We start from the raw sequence: 20338 nt of genomic DNA, 5'->3' as shown, positions 1-20338 counted from the left end.
AGGAATGGGGCTGTGCTCCCTCCCCTGGCCTGCCTGGGAGCTTTTGCTCCTCGTCAGAGCAGCTCCACAGGACACTGCTCACAGCAATCCGAGGGCTCGGAGCCCTCTTTGTGGAACTGCTCCATGTCCAAGTTCTCAGATCGGTGTAAACTAGGATGAAAATATAAGGATGCCATGAGGAGTAGTAAAGTGAGAATCATCCTACCTTTTCTGGATAGCAACAGCAAAGGAATCTGTTCGGGAAACACTCTACATTTTCCATGAGCATCACCTCTCCCACCCCCAGAACCACGGGATAGTGGGATCACAGGCCTCATCTCTGCAGGACTTTGGTTAACAGGCAACTGGTAGCGTGTAAACATCACCCAAAAGCTCTGAGATTCAAGTCAAAGCAGGAATCAAACATTCAGCTGCTTCTCAGAGCCTCTTTGGTCTCGAAATGGGCTGGAAACGTCAGGAAACCTGTCCTTCCCACGAGATGCCTGGTACTTCCTTCTTCCAGCCGGGCAGGAAGTAGCTTTGCTCATGGGGCTCTGCTTGGTTTTGCTTCAACTCAACGGACCAGAAACCACAAAATTCCTACAGTCCTCAACACTGGGACTTCTCAGACCCTTGCAGATATTTGGGATTGGTTTGAGATGCAGCAGGACATTCCTCCTGCTCCACTCCTGCCTCCCAGCTGGGCTGCAGTGATCCACCCAGGGCTGTAGGTTCCCCATCAAGAGCCAGCCTGGAAAGAGAGGGAGCATCCCACCTCTTCTTGGAGCAAAAAGCAGGTCCACATCCAAACCATGACCTCATGCTAAAATGCCCCCTCCTTCTTCCCTGCCCACCCCAGGACAAAGCCTGGTCCCTGGTGCCCAGCCCAGAGGGGCAGTGCCATTCCCCAGGCACCACCTCACAGCGTGCATGCTGGGAACAGCTCCGATGGGTGGGTGGAGAATTGGGAATTTCCTAGGAAATGATCTGGGGATCAGATCCTAGGGATCTGATGTCTGTTTGGGGCTGAATCCCTGGATACACTGAGCTCAGGTTAAAAACACCCCAAGTGAGTTGAATGAGACTGCACCAGCCAGCACCTTGCCCAGCTGAGTCCAGCTGTCCCAGCTGGGCTCCCAGAAATTTCCTGATCTGGGGGTATCCATGGATAGAAAGTATTCACAAAAACTCTCCTCCCCAGCTGGGCTTTGTTAGTGTCTCTTTTTTGTGGGGGAGACTCTCTCTACAAACCAGGTTTCTCCAGCCCTTTTGCCCAGTCCCCCTGCCATCCAGTCGATGATTTGTAGCTGGGAAGCATGGAAGGATGCCTTTGGGATACCCTGCATCCAGCTGTTACTTCCTCGCTTAGCCTGTGCTGCTGGAGTCACATCTCCCTAACTCCTCACAGAAACCAGTCAAAAAGGACAACAAAAAAGGTTACACCAAATCATCAGGACACTTGGCAAAGTGGGATGTGGAAATGCTGGGGATATCCCTCCTGCTCCGTGCCTCCTCCCTCTCCACCTCCTTGCACAGAGGAGCAGGAAAGGCAAGGCTGGAGGAGCAGGCTGGGATGCAATGAGACCAACCCCAAGTGATACCACAGTGAAGTGTCACAGCATCCCACTGCTGCCCCAAATCCCCTCAGCGAGGGCAATGCCACACCGAGGACGCTGCGCCCCACGAGGGTGGTTCTGCCTTGAGTTGGTGGGTTTTCCCTGGGACAGGAGTGGGGGGCAAGGCTGTGCCAGGAGGTGCTGCCCCTCCTCCTGCTCCCTTGGGATTCACAGACCGAGGAGAAAAGGAACGAGGGCTGGGTCACTCACCAAACCCTGGCACGGCGCGGGCGGGGAAGGCGCGGGCGCCCAAGGCACTCGCGGCAGCAGCTGGGAGACACTCAGCAGTCCCACAGGGACCCTCCTTCCCAAGGGACCCCCTGCCCTCTATCCCCCCACCCCCATGCCGTCCCTGCCTGTGCCGGGGCCGGGAATGCCGTGCTGCCCCGCTGCCACTGACCGAACCCTTCTCAGCGCCGGGTCCCGCAGCCCTGTGCGCGTTAGAGACTCTTCATCACGGGGATGCCCCGCGCGAGCAGCTCTTGGGGGGTGTGTGTGCGTCACCCCCAATCCCGTGCCTCCCATTGGAGGAATAGCATGTGCCCCCCTTAGTGGAAAAAGATCTGGCGTTCTCCATGGAGGTCGGCCCTGCCCTCCGTGTCACTCGTCCCGTGCCACGCTCTCCTCCAGGGTGGGCAGGGCCTCCAGGCCGAGCCCCCCGGCCGCGCCGCCGTGCACGCTCGAGAAGGACACCATGGTGTGGAGAAGCATCAGGACCAGCACGCACAGTCTGATCCTGCTGCTGCCGAGGCGAGACCCTGCGGAGACCGGCAGCAAGGATGGGGAGCGGGGCTGGTGGTACGGGTGGTACTGGTGGTGGTGGTAGAGATGGTAGTGGTTCTGTCGCTGGTGATGGACGTGGGGGTCGTGGCGGTGGAAATGGAGCGACTCTGACGCCGTGGATTTGGGGGATGTGTTGTCGTTGCTGTCTGGGGGGTGGTCGCAGGAGTCCCATTGCACCTCGCAGCACTTGGCCTCCTCGTCGGGCAGCTGGTTCTCCAGCAGCCCTGCAGGGAGGAAGAGGAGGAGGAGGAGGGAGTCAGTGGGAGACTGAGGACGGGGCTGTGGAGGGAGGGAGCCAGGTGCTGTGGGGTGGGCAGAACCTGAGAACCAGGACACCCAGAGACCCCCCAGGACTGGCCCCCAACGCATCTGTGAGCCTGCACAGACGAGCAAGGAGTGCTCAGGGCTCCCCAAATCCTGTCCATAGTGGTTCAATGTCCCAGCCCTGCTTTAATCCATCACCTCCAGCCCCTTACATGCTTTAGCTTCAATCAGAGGAAGGACTTTCATTTCCCATGTTAAGATGTTGCTGTGTCCCCATTAACCCCTCCCACTGCCCCCCCAGGATGGCCATGTTTCAGCATCAGGCCTTGTGTTTCCACACTGCACTTCCTTCCACTCTGCCCCAAGCCTCCCAAACCCAGCACGTGGGTTGTGACCCGCCCTGTGCCCCGCTCCCGGACCTCCTTACCCGTACAGATGAAGCCAGGCAAACCTCCATAGATCAGCTCGTCATTGTCCGGTAACACAAAGGGGCACCTGGTCTGCACCTCCAGGCAGTATTGCTTGCATGGGATCCGCTGTCGGCACTGTTGTTGGGTCACGTTGAAGTACTCGGAGCACAGCCAGGCCTTGTAGACAGCCTAGGGGAAGCCACCAAGAGGGACTGTTACCTCCCCAAGCTGGAGTGGCTGAAGCCTCGCAGAGACACAGGGTGAAAGGGGAAGGGAGAACTCCCAGCCCCCATGAGAAATGTCTGCCAGGCCATCGGGGTCACTTATTGAACACTGATCGATTAAAACAACTCACTTAGCTATCAGGAAAGTGGAACTCATCTCTCTGGCTAAATCCACCACAGAAATAAAGTTAATTACCACATGGAGTAATGTCCCCTGCAGACAGGCACCGGGACAGACTCTGCCAACACTGCTGACCCAAGACCTCAATCCATCATACAAAGATTCCAACGCCACTTATCGCCTGTCCCAGAGCACCTTCCTCCTCCCTGAGACACCCCACTGCTCCCCCAGGCAGGGGGGGGGTGTTCTCCCTTCCTCTAAAGTCCTTTGGTCCCCATCACCTCTGGATGTGGGACTTGCGACAGCAAAACAGACTGTGGGCTGGTCTTTCCTGGAAATTTCCTGCTGGAAAGGCTGCTGGCCAGAAGCAGCTGGCACTGCTGGGATGATGCACACGCAGCCGCTGCACCTCAAGACCTGCTGCATCTCTCTCTGCCACCAAATAACATTTACCTCACCTTCCCCACCTGGCCATGGGGGAGATCCTCAATTCCCAGACGTGGAACTTCCTGCTGTGCCATTTCTTTTGGAACCCATTCATTCTACAGGAATGTTCTGACTCTGGGATGTACCAAACAGCGGTACAGACGTCCCCGTGTGCTCCGCTCACCTTCCTGATGCTTCGGGTTGTGCCTGGCAACATTTCCATATGGAAGAGCAACCTGGGGGTTCACCTGTGACTGCAAGGCTGGGCCACGTCCCCTGCCTCTCCAGCCTGTCTGGTTCCTGGTTTCCCTCTTCCCTTCCACCCTGTGTGTGCTCGTGACCCTCGCAGCTGGCCTTGCACAGCCCAGATGGCTTTGCCTGCATCCCCCTTATCTCCCCAGCATCAGCCACATTCCCGAATCCCCCCTATCTCCCCAGTATCAGGCACGGGTGGAAGCTGTTTGTCTCTGCTGGCTGCAGCAGGGAGGGAAGGAGAGCTCCCGTTTCTCCCGGTGAGCATCATTCCTCAGGCTGCAAGAAAGCCACGGCACCACTGGGAAGGGCACCCCCTCCGTGGTGCTTCCAGCTCATCTAAGAACTCATCTGGGCACCAGTGACAGCACTAGGGTCATTCCATGACCCCACCCAACTTCCTTTGAAACCAGCTGGAAGGGACTCCCCGTGATTCAAAGGGAATGAGCTTCCCTCCTCGGCGTGCTTGGAGAAACCCCGTGCTCCTCTTTTCAGCGGCATTTTCATTTTCTGGAGGCTTTGAAACCATCACTTCTTTGTTTCCCCATGTTTTCCATAGATCCTTATCATCATTTGTTTGGATCATGGTGATGTCTCAGGATTAAAGCCGGTTGGGAAATTCTTGGCAAGTTATTTCAGTTTCTTTTTTCCCCTGGAAAATGCCAAATCATGAAAACCAGAGTTTTCACGGAAGCGTGTTAGTTTTGGTGAAACTTTCATCACAGAAAGTTTAATGGGAACCAGGACATGATCCACGGAGTGAGCATTTCAGAGCAGTCCCAATCCCCGTGGCCAGGGTTTTCCTCTGGGATGTGGCAACACAGCTGTGGTCCTGCTTCTTCTCCCTGTCCCATTGGATGTTAATTACTGGGACACAGTGGAACGGCTCCAGAGAAGGAACCAGAGTGTGAGGACACAAGTGGGAGGGAATATTTCAAGCTCTGGATCTGCATCCCTACACCCAGCCCCATCTGGGACAGACACCCCAAGTCCATCCCTCCAGCTCAGCCTGTTTTCCAGGCCTCGTCTGGCTTAGGATAAACATCTCCATCAGTGGGACTTCCTCGTGTTTCCCAAGGAGGTTGTTTTACAGCACTTATCTCGCTGCCTACAAGTTTTCCTTCATACTTGACCTACATTTTTCCATCCAAAAGTTCACTCCCTTCAATCATTCCAGACACCATCCCTCTCCCTCCTCTCTGTTTACACATTTCTAATATTTGCAGACGTATCACGCTCCCCGTTAGTCATGACTCAGGCGAGCTCGGCTGATTTACTCACGGCATTTCCTGCCCGTCTCCCTCCCAGCTCCAACTCTCTCCCACGCTGCTTCCCAGATCCCAGTCACATCCACAGCTCCCACCTGGGGACACGTGCAGCCTGGTAAGGAGGGATGCTACACTGGATTCTCTAGCAGAGACTGTGGGTGTCACTGGGGCTGTCCCAGCTCCAGATTTGGGCTGCAGTGACCCGCAGGTGGAAAGGGCAGCTGGAATCGGAGATTCCCAGAGCTTGGCAGGAAGGAGCTCGGGCTCATCCCGCGCTCCTGAGGAAACACAGTTTGCACAAGCAGACTCCGCATGGATCTGCATGTTTTCCATACAAAATGTTTGTGTTGATTCCCATCAGGGAAGTCTGGCAGAGGGTTGAGGTCACAGAAAAGGATATTCCCAGGAATTTAATGGAAATACGGAGTGAGAGGCTGCAAGGAGCTGGTGATACCACCGGAAAGGGCAGAGGAGGTGTGCTCATCCAGAAACTACTTCCCTTTCCCCTTTCCTTTCCAGGGCACCCACCTCCCCAGAGGGAAGCACCGGAGCCCTGGTCCCAGTCAGCCCTTGCCAGGCTGGGCTGTGGATCCTCTGGATGTTGCAGCAGGAATTCCCACAGCTCTGCAGGATGGAAACTGCTCACAAATAGAGACAGCAAAGACCTGCTGGTCCAACAGCCTGCCCCACTCCACTGGGATCACGCTGATGTGGGCAGATCTCCAGGAGACCCCAGCCATCCTCCCATCACGCATCCACAGAGATCCTGTCACCAGCCAGGAGCAAATTCCCTGGGATGCTCAAGCTTCTGGTATCTCTGAGCTTATCCCACACATCCTGCTTTACCTTTTCATAAAGGACATGTGAGAATTTAGGACAGGAGAAAATTAATTCCCTGCTTAGATCAACAAGGAAAGCTCCCTGTTTTCCGTCCTTGCCCTCTATGGATTCTTCAGGAAGCGGGTTGGGTTGCAATCAGTGTTCCTTCCATTCTTTCTGGTTTTGCTTTTGGCAGATCTCCAGCCTGGCCAAGTAAATATAAGTAACCTGAACTCCAAATAGCTCCATTTTGGTGCCCTCTTCCTGCATTTTTAGCTCAGAGGACTGGCTGGATGGCTCCGAGAAAGCACACGGAGTTTTGCTGCCCAGGAAAGGAGCCAACTTCAGACACTCAATTTATAAGGGAGGAAGAGGAGGAGGAGGAGGAGGACAGGCTATTTGTCTGCATCAGAATTTTGCAGGTGGGATGAAATACCCCATCATAAAAGACATTAAAAAGATACAACATGAACTGGATTTCCAATACCTAATTAAGCTACTTGTCTGCTTGCACTTCCAGCAGGATCTGGAAGCAGCAGTCAGAGGAATGGCCCTTTCACAGGGAATTCTGTGCCAAATGGAGCTCCTCCCTGCCTGCACTCTTCCCCCTGCCTCCTGGATATCCCCACCAAACAGCTCTTCCAGAGTCTTTCTGTGTCCTTATTATGTCTGCACAAAATAATATACTAATTTTTAAAGTAATTTGGCCACTTCAGGGCCAGTCTAGTTGCTGCCAATATGTTGCAAAAACTGGCATTGTCTGTTGAACCATCCCAGCTAAATTTTGGGACAACAAAGGAGCAGGGATGGAGCAGCATCCTCGGGACGCAACACCTTTGCAGAGGATGCAGTGTTTGGGATAGTTTGGATGCTCCCTGGGAACACCAGCTGTAATTAACACAGCAAACTGTTGTTGTCCCATATGAGCAGGAATCAATGCTTGGGAAGTTTCCCCAGGGAAAATCCCGCTAATGGCCCAGTGGTAACAAACCCTTCTCCTTAATTACAGGCAGGGCCTAGGGCAGCATTCCCAGCCCAAGTTCCACTTCTCTGGAAGGGTGATTTGCAGACTGGAGCGGGAGGAGGAAAGAGAGGGAAGCAGGGAGCTCTTGCCTACAAAATAACCCTGGAAGGAGACCTGGGAGAGTGCTTGGGCCAGAGGCTTTGGATCACTCTGGAAGCTGGGCTCTTCCATCATGACTCTCCTTCCTTTTCCTCTTTGAGGACATGCTCAGATCTCGCTCACTCATTCCCAGCTTCCAGGTGGGACGAGAGAAGAAATCCTTCCCTGTCCCCACCAGACCACCAGCTGGGAGCAGCCCCCTCCCCTCCCAGAGCAGTTCCCGGGACTCACATTTCCATCCTGGCCTGAGATGAGCATCTGGAGTGGCTGTGCCTCATTAATCTTGGACGCAGGGAAATGAGTCCTGCTAATGAGCTGCTCGGGCAGCTCTCCAAGCTCTGGCACATCAGGATGCAGCGCGGGAAGCAGGACAGGCTGGGGGGGAAAGAAGAGCTCCTTTGGATGGCAGAGGATTAAGGGAATGCTGAGGTCCAGGGCTGGCCAGGAGGAGTCACAAACACAAGCTTCAATGTCCAATTACCACTGTATTCAATTACTGCCGCCTGCAACTTGGGCACGAACAATGTGGAGCTTTAAAACAGCTTTTTTTTCCTTCATTTTTTAAAATTCTCCTTGCTATGGGCTGTTCCATCATCATCTCTGGAACAGCTGGATTTTTGGTAACTTCTTTGATAGTTCTGGAGCTGTGTTATCCCTGCCTTGTCACAGTCACATGCTCTGGTTTGGGAGAGGGGGGAGAAAAACCCCAACCCCAACCCCAAAAGCCAACAACTGTGCGCGATTATGGGGTTTGTATTGTTTGGACTTATTTTTTTTAATATAAAGTTGACTTTGGCCTGGTGCTGACAGCGCTGGAGCCGCAGATCCTCCGTTTCCCACCCAGGGGAGGCGCGGGCCGGGCGCCTCTGCCCATTGTACCCGGCACCGGGGGGCACCGCCACGGACACTGCCAGCAGGAACGGCTGGCACAGGGAGGGGGGCTCGCTGGGAATGGGGCTGGATGCACACAGGCCGTGGGGTGCTGGGAACGGCACTGCTGGGAACACCGGTGGCTTGGCAGCATGGGTATTCCTCAAACACCGCCGGAAACTCCACATGGAGTTGTTGGACTGGCATCCTGCTTGCCCACCAGGGCCAGCTGGCATGTGCCCATGCTGGGCTCTCTGCTACCCTGCAGCCCAGCCCTCTCCATGGTTGGTTTTCCCCAAAATTCTCTCCCAGCCATCCCATGGCACCAGTGGGGTCCCACCTGTCGCACACCGTGCCGGGGCACAACGGGCACGAGGGGCACGTGCTGGGTCCAGCACTGACCAGGCTCATCCTCAGGGAGGGTCCTGGGCAGTGGGATCCCCTCTGAACTCCCAAGCCAGTGCTTCCCACCCACATTCCAGGACCAGACCCATGTCCTGTGATCTCACTGATGAAGTCACTTCCAAATTACCTGGAAGCAACTCGTCAGAGGTACCCACTCACCACCTCAGTGACTTCACGAAGCACCTGATATTTTTTACCATTTTAGCTTTAAATCCCAGTTCTTGGATTAAGGACACTGTCCGAATGCTCCTTCTTTTAGAAGGAAAAGCCCAAAATTCCTCCCTTCAAGCTGTTCAAACCCAGTTTGAGACACACAATACCCCAAGTGCTCATTGTTCCAAACTAAGAGTCAACAGCTTTAAAGTGTGACACCCCCACACCTGACACACTCCTATCGCACATGTCACAATATCAGGGAGCTCGACACGCACCTTGGGAAGAATTGGAGTGGGAAAGGATGGAAGAACCAGCATCTGAACCTGCCCCTGTGACCACACGCACACCGTCAGCACCCACAGGCACTGGGCTGGGGCAGTGCCAGGCAGGGGTGGCAGTGCCAGCTCCCAGCCTTGGGAATGCTCCCAGGGAACACACACCACAGTTACAGCCCCACTGCTTCGCTCATCTGCTCACGGCACCAAGGACTGCAGAGGCCAGGGAAAATCCTGGTCTCATCCCAGCAATGCCATGCTTCCCTTGGAACAAACCCAGGAGGAATAACCTGTAATTGTGGTTGTACCAGAGCAGGAAGCATCCCCTGGAACAGTGGGATTCACCGGATGGCCCTCCGCAGCTGGGCCTGTGCTGAGGGCACAGGACATGTGGCATCCCAGCATGGCTGTGCCTGTGTCTATTGATTAATCCCACTAATTAATGCCCAGCTGGATGAATGGGAAGGTGTTGACCACTGCCAGACCCTCCTGCTTTCCACAGCCAGTACCTGTCTCTGTGCTGTCCCAGGTCATCCCATTTCCCTGCCCAGCAGAGTCTGCAGCCCCTTCCCTCCCAGCCCAGTGCAGCCTGGCCATGGTGGCTCTACAGCCACTGGGATCTGGATGCAGATTATCCCTGTGGTGCAGCCCCCAGTCCTGCCCGACTGCTTCCATAGACCCCAGCCCACTCCAGGAGGCTTTTGGTACCATATCACTGCTAGAAAACATTACAATTCCCATTACATATTTCTGTTTCATCACTAAACTCCAATTTGGGACAGACACATCCTTTGTCCAAGGAGGAGGAGGACGGGGTGGCAGCGCTCTGCTCACAGCTGCACACAGACCCCCAGCTCTCATCCTGGCATTCCTGATGGCAGTTCATTCCCCCCCTTCCCACACTCTAGGTCTGTGTGTTCCCTCTCCTCACCCTGGGATTTCCCTGGAGGTGTCTGGGACACTGTGGCCCAGCCACGGTGGGCTGCCCATGGGCACTGCTGGCAGCCCCCAGCAGCAGACAGTCCCTGTCCCGAGACCCACCTAATTCACAGCAGCCTGGGAGCACGGCGAGGCCGGAGGGATCAGCATTCCCACGCCAAGCCAGGGGCAGCAGTAACTCCAGGCTGCTGCTTTGTGCTCCCCTTTCAAGAAGGGTCTTGGCTGGGCTTTAGAGGAGAAGAGCAGCTTGCTGGGAAGGGGAGGCCAGATGGGAGCGTGAAGGTTTGTGTGAGAAGGGGATAGACACCAGGAGACTGGGACAAACAGCCGGTGGCCAGGGAGTGAGCAGTTCTCCTTGGCATCTGGAGGAGATGTCCTTCTGTCTCCCTTGTGACACTGCATGGCCATGGCCCAAAGGGGGAGGTGTCCCAGGGTTGTCAGGAGGTCAAGCTTCCAGTTCCAGGGCCTCACCACCCTCTTAGTGAAGAATTTCTTCCCAATATCCCATCTAACCCTGCCATCTGGCAGTGGGAAGATATTCCCCCTTGTCCTGTCCCTCCAGACCCTTTTCCTAAGTCCCTCTCCAGCCCTCCTGGAGCCTCTTTAGGCACTGGAAGGGGCTCTCAGGTCTCTCTGGAACCTTCTCTTCTCCAGGTGAACCCCCCCAGGTCTCCCAGCCTGGGTCCAGAGCAGAGGGGCTCCAGCCCTTGGAGCATCTCCAAGGCCTCCTCTGGACTCGCTCCATCAGCTCCATCCTGTACCCATCCCTCACCTGCCAGGTCCTGGTGAGGCTGCAGGTAACCAGTGGGTTAGTCAGCAGCCCATCCTATCAGCCCAACTAACTAAAAAGTAATTAAAGACCCCTATAAAGTTGAAGAGGACTGAGTCGGGACAGAGGGAAAGTGAGGTCCCTGCAATCCATTAGCCTGGCTTGAGGAATTCACTCCCATTAGATACTGCTGCAGCCAGGAGCTTAGCAGGATTCAAAAGTGGATTAAACATTTATGCAGATAATGAGAACATCCTGTTACATTAGATAGGATATAAAAAAATAAAGGCGAGACACTTCAGTGCCACGAGCCATAAATTACCCACCAGCTGATGGGGGCGAGCAAGAAGTTTCTCCGCTCATCCACCTTCCAAGGAAGTGCTGAGGCTGGAACATCATTTTGAGGAGGGTGAGAGTGCCCAGCCCAGCCAGGGGTGTCATGGTAGGGCTGCCTCACACCCATGCACATGGAAGGGCCCAATCCTGCGCTCTGCCAGGAGCCCCTTGTTCTCACTCGAGTGAGGCAACCCACATGGAACCACTTGGCACGAGTGGGAATGGGACAGGCAGCAGGAGGAACGTGGACCCTCGTGCCATATTGTGCACCCCATGGAAGGGGTGAGCAGCAGGATCTGGCCCGTCCCAGCTCCCTCATGCAGCAAACAGCGGGGGAACAGGAGCATCCCAGCTCCTGGGCAATTCCCACAGTCAGTGTTACACAGTTTCTCATGTCAGTGCTGGGGCTGTTAAGTGTAACAGGTCCTTGCAGCCACCTAAACTTATTCCCAGAGGTCCCTCAAATGCAGGAAAAGATGATTTCTAGATGCTTATCACCACTCCTGGCAGCTCCTACTGATGGAGACACAGAACTGGACATGGCTCATGTCAGACCTCAGAGCTGAACCTCTGTTTTCTATCCCTGGCTGAACACCACTTGCGGGAAATCTCCCAGTCCCTTCCAGGGGAGGAAAACCCCAGGATAACCCTCAGTCTCAGTGGTGAGCAACAGGCAGAGGCTGCTGGCTGGCATCACTCCTCAGGCAGCAAGCCCCAAGGGATGTGCTCCTGCAGGGAAACCCCATTCCTGCTGCTCTCCCCTAGAGCAAGCCCAGGACAGGCTGGGGCTCTCTGCTCCTCTTCCTCTCCTCTCCAGGCATGGTCCCCTGTGACAGCCCTGCCCTTTCTGCCTCCCACTCCCAGGCCTGGAGCCAGGATATGGGCAAGCCTTGGGAGCTGACCCTGGGGATCTCCCAGCCACTGCTGCCTGCCAGACCCTTGGAGACAGCTGACACACGGAGCCTCGGGAATGCTTGCCTGGCACTGTCACCCACATGGCAAACGGGTGCAGGAGAGAAGTAACGAGTCACAGGGCACGGAGGTGAGCAGAGGGGTCAGAATCTTTGGGAGCACTAACACAGAGAGACATGAATTCCAAAGCACAGTGGGAAGCTTCATTATCCTTCACAGACTGGAAGTGGTTCCCCTGCATTCCCATGAGCAAGGAGTGTCTGGAGAGCTGCCCCATGCTCTGAGCCAGCCTGCCATCCCGGCAGCTGCTGGTGCTCTCATTTGAACAGGAGAGCAAGGAATGCTGGCAAACAAGTAACACACCACGGCAGGAAAACCTGGTCCTGCATCAGACTCCTGCGGATGCTGCCTCACCAGCCAACATTGCCCCTCCCCACATCCAGCTTCACAAAAATGACACTGAACACCAGGAGCAGGTCAGGGAGAGACCCAGTCTGGAGGGTGTTGAACGTGGCACTCCTATTACGTTAAACACAAAACCAGAGCTCTTTCTCTCTCCACACTAGTCAACCCTTCTCAAACTGCGCCTGTTCAGAAAATTACGAGAAAATCTGCGCTCGTCTCCTCTCCCTCCATGACCACCAGCAGTGGGACCGGTACAGCGCGGTGCCTGCGGGCACAGGGTGCACCAGGCTCCCCGTCCTGGGCAACACAGGCTCTGGTACAGTCCTCACCAGGAGAGTCCCCGTCCCAGCCACTTCCAGTCCCCCTTCTCCAGCTCTGCCTTCGCCCTCCCGCCCCTCCACAGCCTCCACCCACCAGCAGCGCTGCAGAACTGCCGTGAAGGGATAAGATGTCAAACACGTGTATCTTTTACTCCTGAGGGGATGAGCAGGGCAGGTGGCATTTCCTTCTCCAGCCAGGACCAGGAGCACCAGGATGCTGATACAGGCATCTGGAAAGCCAAAACCTTGCCAGGTGAGACCGTTTCATGCTGCTTTTTTAACACAGTGGCCACATCAGCAGCATCTGGGGGAGTCCATGCTGCCAGCATTGCTCCTCCCTGGGACACTCCAGGAGCATGGATGGGAAAGAGAGGCCCTGGGGAGATGCCAGGAGGAAAAGTGGAGCGGGGAAGAGGAGCGAAGCCGAACCAGCCGAGCCTTCCTGAGCACAGGCAGCTGCCGGCTCTGCCCGCAGGAGCCGGGGCTGGAGGCAGCGTGGACAGATGGCTACTTCTTGCCCAGGCAGCCTCTGTGCCTCATTCACAGATTTGCTGTCCCTGAGTCATTGCCCTTCAAACGACAGCGGAGCCAAGCTCCTGCGTGAAGCCAGGCATGAGTTGCATCCTAATGGGATCCTGGTGACAGCGGGAATAGCCCCCGGCAGCCAGGTATCTTCTGCCTCTGCTGCCTCCCACCCTGGCAGGCAGCTCTGGAACTGGGCAGCAGAGGAAAAGCCCTGTGGGGCATCTGTGGAGGCAGGCCTGTGGCTGTGGCATGTTTTGATGAGACCCCTCTGTGTGTGGTCCTTGGGACTGCCCAGCAGTACTAGGGTCAGGCCAGGCCATGTGTGATCAATCCCTGCTGGGCACGAAAGGCTCCTTTCCCAATGAAAAAGAATCCTGTCCCAGGGAGGGACCAGGTGAAGCCCTTTGCGAGGGCAGGCTCAGTGATGTCATGGGTCCAGTGCATCCTCTTCCCCCTCTCAGTGCCCTCTGTGGGGGGTTTCTGCCTCCTCTCTCCTGGCAGTGCTGGGATGTGGGGATGGCTGGCAGTCGGCACCAGCACATCCCTCTGTGTGTGGGGACAGCACATATCTTTACCTGGGATGACAAGCAGTGTGGCAACAGATGTGCACAGCAAGGGGGACCAGGGAGCTGTGTTATTTTCCTGGGCCACACATTTTGCCGATGCCGTCATGGACACTGCTGAGCTCCGACTCCCAGAGCCTGCCCACACCCAACAGGGCCAGCTGGATACTTTCCAAAAGGCATTGCCAGCTGCTGAGCCTCCTCCAAGGAGGCTGGTGAAGCCTCACTGGTGAAGCCCCCATGCCCACCATGCTCCCAGGAGAACACAGGTTTCCATCTGGCACGGGCAGCAGCAGCACAGCCGGGAGCACACGGGAGCAGGAACAGGCACCACCATCACTTGTCGCTACTCAGTGACAGTTTGACGGAGACGGATCTCACCCTCCCTCACGCTCATCCCTGCACCATTTGCCAACCTGCCTGTTGCTGCACGGAGACCTGCTGCTGCCTCGGGAAAATTCTGAGTTTTCCCTGAAGCACCACAAACCTGAAGGGGTGAGGACCAACAGATAACACGGACTGACAGACAACAAGCGCAGAGCAGGCAGCCAAACACCACCCAAACCAGCAGCAAATCCGCCCATTCACACCCTGACCTCCACACCAAACTGGTTCATCCCACAGAACTTGTGTGGGTCTGGCCTCCAGCCCACCACACATTCCCAGGCAGCTTGATATGTCTCAACCCCGAACAAAACCCAGAACTGTCCAAGCGCTGGCTCAGCACCCCCTTCCCACCCAGTTGGCAGCACTGCCACACATCCCAGGCACTGCTGGAGCATTTCTGACACTCCAACACTTTCTTTACTACAGAGCAAACTCCTTCCATTCGTTCAGTTTTTGGTTCTTCTGTTTTCCAAGCTTTGATCTTTGTTTTCCAGCACCGAGGAGACACCTGACACAAGGCACCAGAACCAGGCCGTGCCAGAGGCTGCAGCCACAGCACTTGCACCCTGAACCCCACAGGCCCAAATTCTTTGTACAATTTAATCCCACCTTTGTTCAGTGCTGAAAAAACTCCCTTTGCTCCCATGGAATGGGTGGGTAATGTAGAGCCACACACTCGGCTAAGCCCATGCCTGTGCTGTGCTTGCTCAAGCTGCCAAATGACTGCGCTGATCTGCTGGAATTACCTTGGAATTTAGTCGGGAACCCTTTTTCACCTCATGAAACACCAGTAAAGCTCCACCTCAACAGCCAGGCTTGTTCTGGGGTAGAACCTGCAGGTGCAGCTCTGGAGCTGAGAGGTGTGTGCGAACAGCCTCTCCCCTCGTGGGTGCTGCTGCTCCTGGAGCAGCAAATGCTGCAGAGGGGACCAGGTCCAAGGTGCAGCTTTGCAGTCACCCATCAGCGGATTCTCTGGAAGCCTCAATATTAATGTAACCCCCCTAAAAAGCACAAGATTTTGGTGAAACCACTTTTGCTGTGGGTCTCAAGGGACCTTCCCTCCGTGCAAGGAGCCATCCAGGCTCAGAGCCAGAGTGCACCAGGTTGAGCAGCATTTTGGATAAGCCCAGCCCAACCTGAGCTGCTTTTGTGAAGGTAAAATGCTGCTTTGGTTCCCCCAAGAGGCGTTCCTGGCTCTGGGATAACCCCAAGACATGGCACTCCCAAAGCACCCGCCCCAGCAGGCTTGTGTTTCCAGAGGATGCTCCAGAGGGAGGGATGCTCCACAGAGACGCTGATTGCTGATGCTATTCCTGGCTAGACAAGAGCCAGAAAACGGGACCCTGGAGGGTGCTGAACCTGGGCATGGTGGATTTGCTCCCTGTTCAGTGTGGGCTGTGCCAGGCGCGATGCCATGGCAGGAACCAGCCCCCATCCCTCACCACACCATCCGCCCGCCCACCACAGGGAAACACCGGCAAATCCTTGGGAGTGAAATCCTGCTCTGCCAGGCTCCCTGGGAGGTGCCAGGGAAACCAGAGGTGCAGAAGCAGGTCTGCCCGGGGCACAGCGGGATCCAACAGCCAGGAGCCCGTGCACAGAGAAACCTGGTAATCTAATAAAATCTGAGATGCTACAGGTCCTGTCCAGCCCGGCCTGCCCAGCTCTGCTGCCAGCCCCGGCCTGCAGCTCCTGCCTGTCAGCCCTTCTCTCTCCAGAGCTTTGTTTCTTGCAGCCTAATGAGTCCTTAATTCAGCAGGCTTTGTCCCATAGATCTTGATTTGCCCCCAGACTGGAGGGAGGGGGCACTTTGGGAGCGCTGTCCGTGGCGGCTGCTGGGGCAGGAGCCAGCACGCACAGCTCTGCCTCTGCAGGAACAAAGCTCTCATCTGGGAGCTGAGCTGGAGCAACACCGCTCTTTCCCTCCTTGGAAACATGGAAAAAAGGCACAAACCAGCTCTAACCATCCCACAGGGCATTGCTTTGCAGGGACAGGGATTTCTCCCTGCACGAAGTCCTGCAAAGCCTGAACCAACAGCTCGTGTGTGGCTGCTGCTCCGCATTTCCCAAGACACATCTGTCTCCAACATCCACATCCCCAGGCCGTCACCTCCTCAAGCCCTTTTGGGGATGCTCCAACGTGTCCCTACTCAATGCATGAAGCTCATCGTGTCCTGCAGTGACAAAGAGTACAAGTCAGGCAGGAAGAGGAGATGGAGGCGGCCGGCAGCTGCTCCAGACTCACTTAGTGACTTATCCCTCTTATAATCAGAAAACACAACTATTTTCCACCTTTTATCCACATCACCCCTAACTAGCACCAAGACCCAGCAGCTGGCACTCACATCTTCACTGCAAGAGGTGAAACGTATTTGAGAAGATGGATGGACCTCGGGGACCTGCCTCCCCCTCTCCATCCTGTCCGCAGGGTGCCAGAGTCCTGCCCACAATGTCCCCATGAGAGTCAGACCCCGCAAAATCCCACCAAATGGGGAATGCAAACAAACAATAAACCCCAGAAATGTCCCTTCACAGTTCACTGTCTCTCAGCCACTGGGATTTCTGGTGTTAGTCGTAGGAGTAACAAGTAAAACATTTCCAGAGTGTAATTTGGAAGTTGACGGTGCTGCACAGGAATAACAACGTTTGCAGAAAGTGGGATCTGCCTGGGGATGATCTCCAAGCAGAAAATAAAAAGGCCTGGGAGAGCATTACAGCAATGAGTAATCTCAGCAGTTGAACTACACACAGACCCCACCATTTCACAGGATTTCTATTTCCCAGGGAGATTCTGACCCAGCCTTCCCCAAGCTCTGGGCACAGGTGGACCCAGGATTCAGATGTTCAGGATGCTGTTTCGCCTCCCAGCAGCACCTGCATTTCCCACACCAAACCTGGGCACAGCCCTTGGGATGATTTATTACCAGGGAATGATGTATCTCCTGAAACCAATCCGCAAGACTCACCCAATTCCAAGTTTGTAACTTGGGGTCAGACCTGCTGCCACGGGATGGAACTGGCAGCTCCGGTGGGGCTTTTGTGGTTGCTGTTGTTTTAAATGAGATGGAATAAGGAGCCAAAATCCTCGGAGTGGTTCGGCTGCCACAGAGCTCCCTGTGTGCTGTTTATTGAGCCACACTTCTTTGGAACAAAATTCCAGAGGGATATGTGGCTCTGCAGAGGGAAGCTGTGTGCAGGTGACCTGGAGCTGCTGTGCTTCCCTACTTTCAATTTTCCAGCTGCTGTTATGGGATGGGAGGGATGCGAATGGGAAGCAGCACTAACTCCCTGTACACAGCCCTGCTCCCAGAGTCCTCTGCCCCAGAAATATCCTTTAAATCCTGTTTCCCCAGCTCCAGGGCTCCTGCAGCCAGAGTCCAGCTGTGGGGACTCTGCAGGAGCCTCTCACACTGGTCGAGTTGCCCCCGCCACTCTGTTTTCCTCCACCATCTCCTATTTTGCTGTCATTTGCTCTCAGATGTTGTCACCATCAAGCTGTATCTCTGCCATCCCTCAGGAGTGGGTATTATCCAGCATCTGGATGGGAATTACAAACTCAGGCTGCTTCAAAAATCCCGCCAGCCACATTTTTTCCAAGGCAACGAGTAACTGCAGCCCCTGCTGAAGTCCAGAGGACTGGAAATCAGGCCAAAACTCGCTCATCAGCATAAGGCTGGATGAGTTTGGTATTAGCCTCGTTTCACAGATGGAGAACAGCCACCGAGAGGGAAAGGTTGAGACTCGTGGGTGTGAAAGGCTGGAATAAGGCACCTAAATACACAGTGAACGGCCTTAAATTAAGAAGCCTGATTTGCACAAGAGACTGAAACACACGGGAGCTCCAAGGGCTCCAGTTGGAGCCTGCAGACTCGGGCACCCTCATGGAAATTTCCCCACGGGTGGCTTAGGTGAGCACGCACAGGTTGGCCCTGCTGCTCATGCCTCCTGTTGCTTCCCAAGTGCCGCCTGTGGAATGCAAAGCTGGTGCTCTCAGACGCTCTCGGGATGCACCAACGCGACATGGAGCCAATTTGGAGGTACAAGTCCTGCCACTGCCTCCAGTTCTGCATCTCCCAAGCTCATTTCCTGCTTTCCCATCGCATTCCCAAGGATGTTATGACCAGGGACACTTAATGAAGACTCATCTGAGCACGGATCTGTTTCTACCTACTTTGGAGTTCATGGGAACATCTCCTTGGCCAAGACCCAAAGGTAATGATTATTTTCTGATCTCTGTTCGCTTCTCTCTCTGGGTCTCTCGCAGTACTCAGCAGAGATGGAAGCTAAGCCTGAAGCTGGGGTGTCTCTGCTCTACCAGACACAGCACAGAGAGACATCGCTCCTGCTTGGCCCCCGGGAGCAGGAGCAGCACGACGGACAGTGCTGAACTCCCTGCGGAAGAGGAGCAGTGGGACCAAACCACTCGGAGCAGGCTGAGTACTACATCCCTCGGAAACCGCAGGGAGAATTTGGGCAAGCAGATTGCAATTACCTGGCCTGGCACGGGCCCAGAGCGGCAGCTCTCGCTCCTGTCCAAACCCAGCTCCTCACAAAAGCGACTGTGGAACGGCGGCCGGGATCTCAGTGCCGTGCCCTTGGTGAAAGACACACCTCGGTGTCGCCAGCGCTGTGTCCTGGTGCTGCTCCCACCCTTTCCCAAGGCATGAACGTCACAGCAAGCGCTGCCCATGCTGCCACCTCACAACTCCTGTCCCAGAAGAGCAGTGTCCAAGCTCTGTCCTGTCACTGGGGGGAAGCTCTGCCACTGTCCCCGTGGGGACAATGCTGTCACACACCCTAAGACGTGGCTCCGAGAAAGGGAAGCAGATTTAATTATCGAGACCATTCTGCTTCCCAAAGGGAATGCACACAGGTGAGCCAGGCAACTTGGAGCAGGTGGGGATTGGTGGAATCAGGGCTCCCGAAAAAGGACGGGAGCATCCAGCAGAACCACAGTGGGGCTCCTATGGAGACCCAACCATGACTCTCATTTGGGAGAGGTGGCACCGTGTGGAGCTCAGTCCCACTGGTGCTGGGAGAGGGAACCAACCTACCCACTTTTGGAATATGGACAGTGCCCCGGGGCTGGGGATGGTCAGTGACACTGGGTGGAATCCCAAAGGGGGAACACCAAGGTGGGGAGGCACATCCCAGCATCCCCAGCCCAGCTCCCTGGGGAAAAGGGGTAGAAAAGCTGGAAAACAGCTGCTGTATAAGGGGAAAGGGCCCCAGCAGCACAGTTCATCTCAGGTCACCACTTATCTAATGACAGCCAGGCAGAGCCCTGGGCTGTCCCAGGAGCAGCAGCAGGCCTGAGGCAGCAGTGAGAGGCACCACGCCTGCCCCAGCCTGGGCAATGTGTGCACACCTGTGCACATATAAAGGGCTGTGGGTGAGGCTGGCAGGGAGCGGGGTGCCAGGACAGGTGTTGGGAGTGGAGTGTCAGGAGTGCGGTGTTGGGAGTGGGGTGTCGGGAGTGGGGTGCCAGGAGCTGCCTGTGCGTGAACAGGTGTGATGTGTGAGTGCTCATTCAGGCCAAGCCCTGCTTTGCTTTCTTGCTCCCACCACCCCGTCCCAGCCTCCCTGAGGGCTCCAGACTGAGGGTACTGGACCACCGCTGCCGGGAGAGGCTCGGGGGGCAGAGGGAGACCCCAGCCTGTGGGCAGGAGGGCTGCGGTACCCCCACACAACCGAGCCCCCCGTGGCTCAGCTCAGCTCACCCAGGCTGCCCTGCGGACCCCGGGATGCCCCGTCCTACCTTGCAGTCTGTCAGGCAGGATCTGACCGAGTACTCTTCCGATTGCAAGTACTTCTCCAGCAAGAGGTCGAACTCCTCGTATTTTTCCTGAGCGTGTTGGTCCAGCCGCTGGTACGCCTGGACACAGCTGCTACAGGCCTCCCCGCCCAGCGCCCCGGCCGCCGCCACCACCAGGTCCACCATCAGGTTGTCCAGGCTGCAGTCCAGGCCGTCCGGGCCGGCCATCTCCCGCAGCAGGTCCCAGATCGTGTAAGTATCACAAAAGGAGAGGTTGAAGTTCCTGAAGTAAGCCTGCAGGAAGGTCCTCTTGGAGGAGGGCGAGGCGAAGAAGGGCGCGGCGGCGGCGGCGGCGGCGGCGGGGGGCGAGCGCAGGGGCGCGCCGGGGGCTCCCGGGCGGCGCGGGGGAGCGAGCAGCCGCCACGGGGGGGCTCGG

The 20338-nt window shown here is 55.9% G+C and overlaps 1 protein-coding gene across 1 annotated transcript in view; it reads right to left on the bottom strand.

The window, feature by feature from the left end:
* Positions 1 to 1975: 1975 nt before the first annotated feature.
* Positions 1976 to 20338, bottom strand: part of FAM155B (family with sequence similarity 155 member B) — an 18975-nt gene continuing 612 nt past the window's right edge. The window contains exons 2-4 of the mRNA XM_027690420.1: positions 19906 to 20333; positions 3070 to 3241; positions 1976 to 2602 (exon numbers count right to left, since the gene is read on the bottom strand). Of these exons, the coding sequence (XP_027546221.1) occupies positions 2196 to 2602; positions 3070 to 3241; positions 19906 to 20333 (1007 nt within the window). The 3' untranslated portion in view covers positions 1976 to 2195. The remainder of the gene's footprint in view (positions 2603 to 3069; positions 3242 to 19905; positions 20334 to 20338) is intronic.

The sequence above is a fragment of the Neopelma chrysocephalum genome, unplaced genomic scaffold (assembly GCF_003984885.1).
Source record: "Neopelma chrysocephalum unplaced genomic scaffold, ASM398488v2 Primary Assembly neopelma1_81, whole genome shotgun sequence".
In the NCBI taxonomy this organism is placed as follows: domain Eukaryota; kingdom Metazoa; phylum Chordata; class Aves; order Passeriformes; family Pipridae; genus Neopelma; species Neopelma chrysocephalum.
Note: the sequence above shows the minus strand (reverse complement) of the source record. Positions and strands in the feature narration are given on the sequence as shown.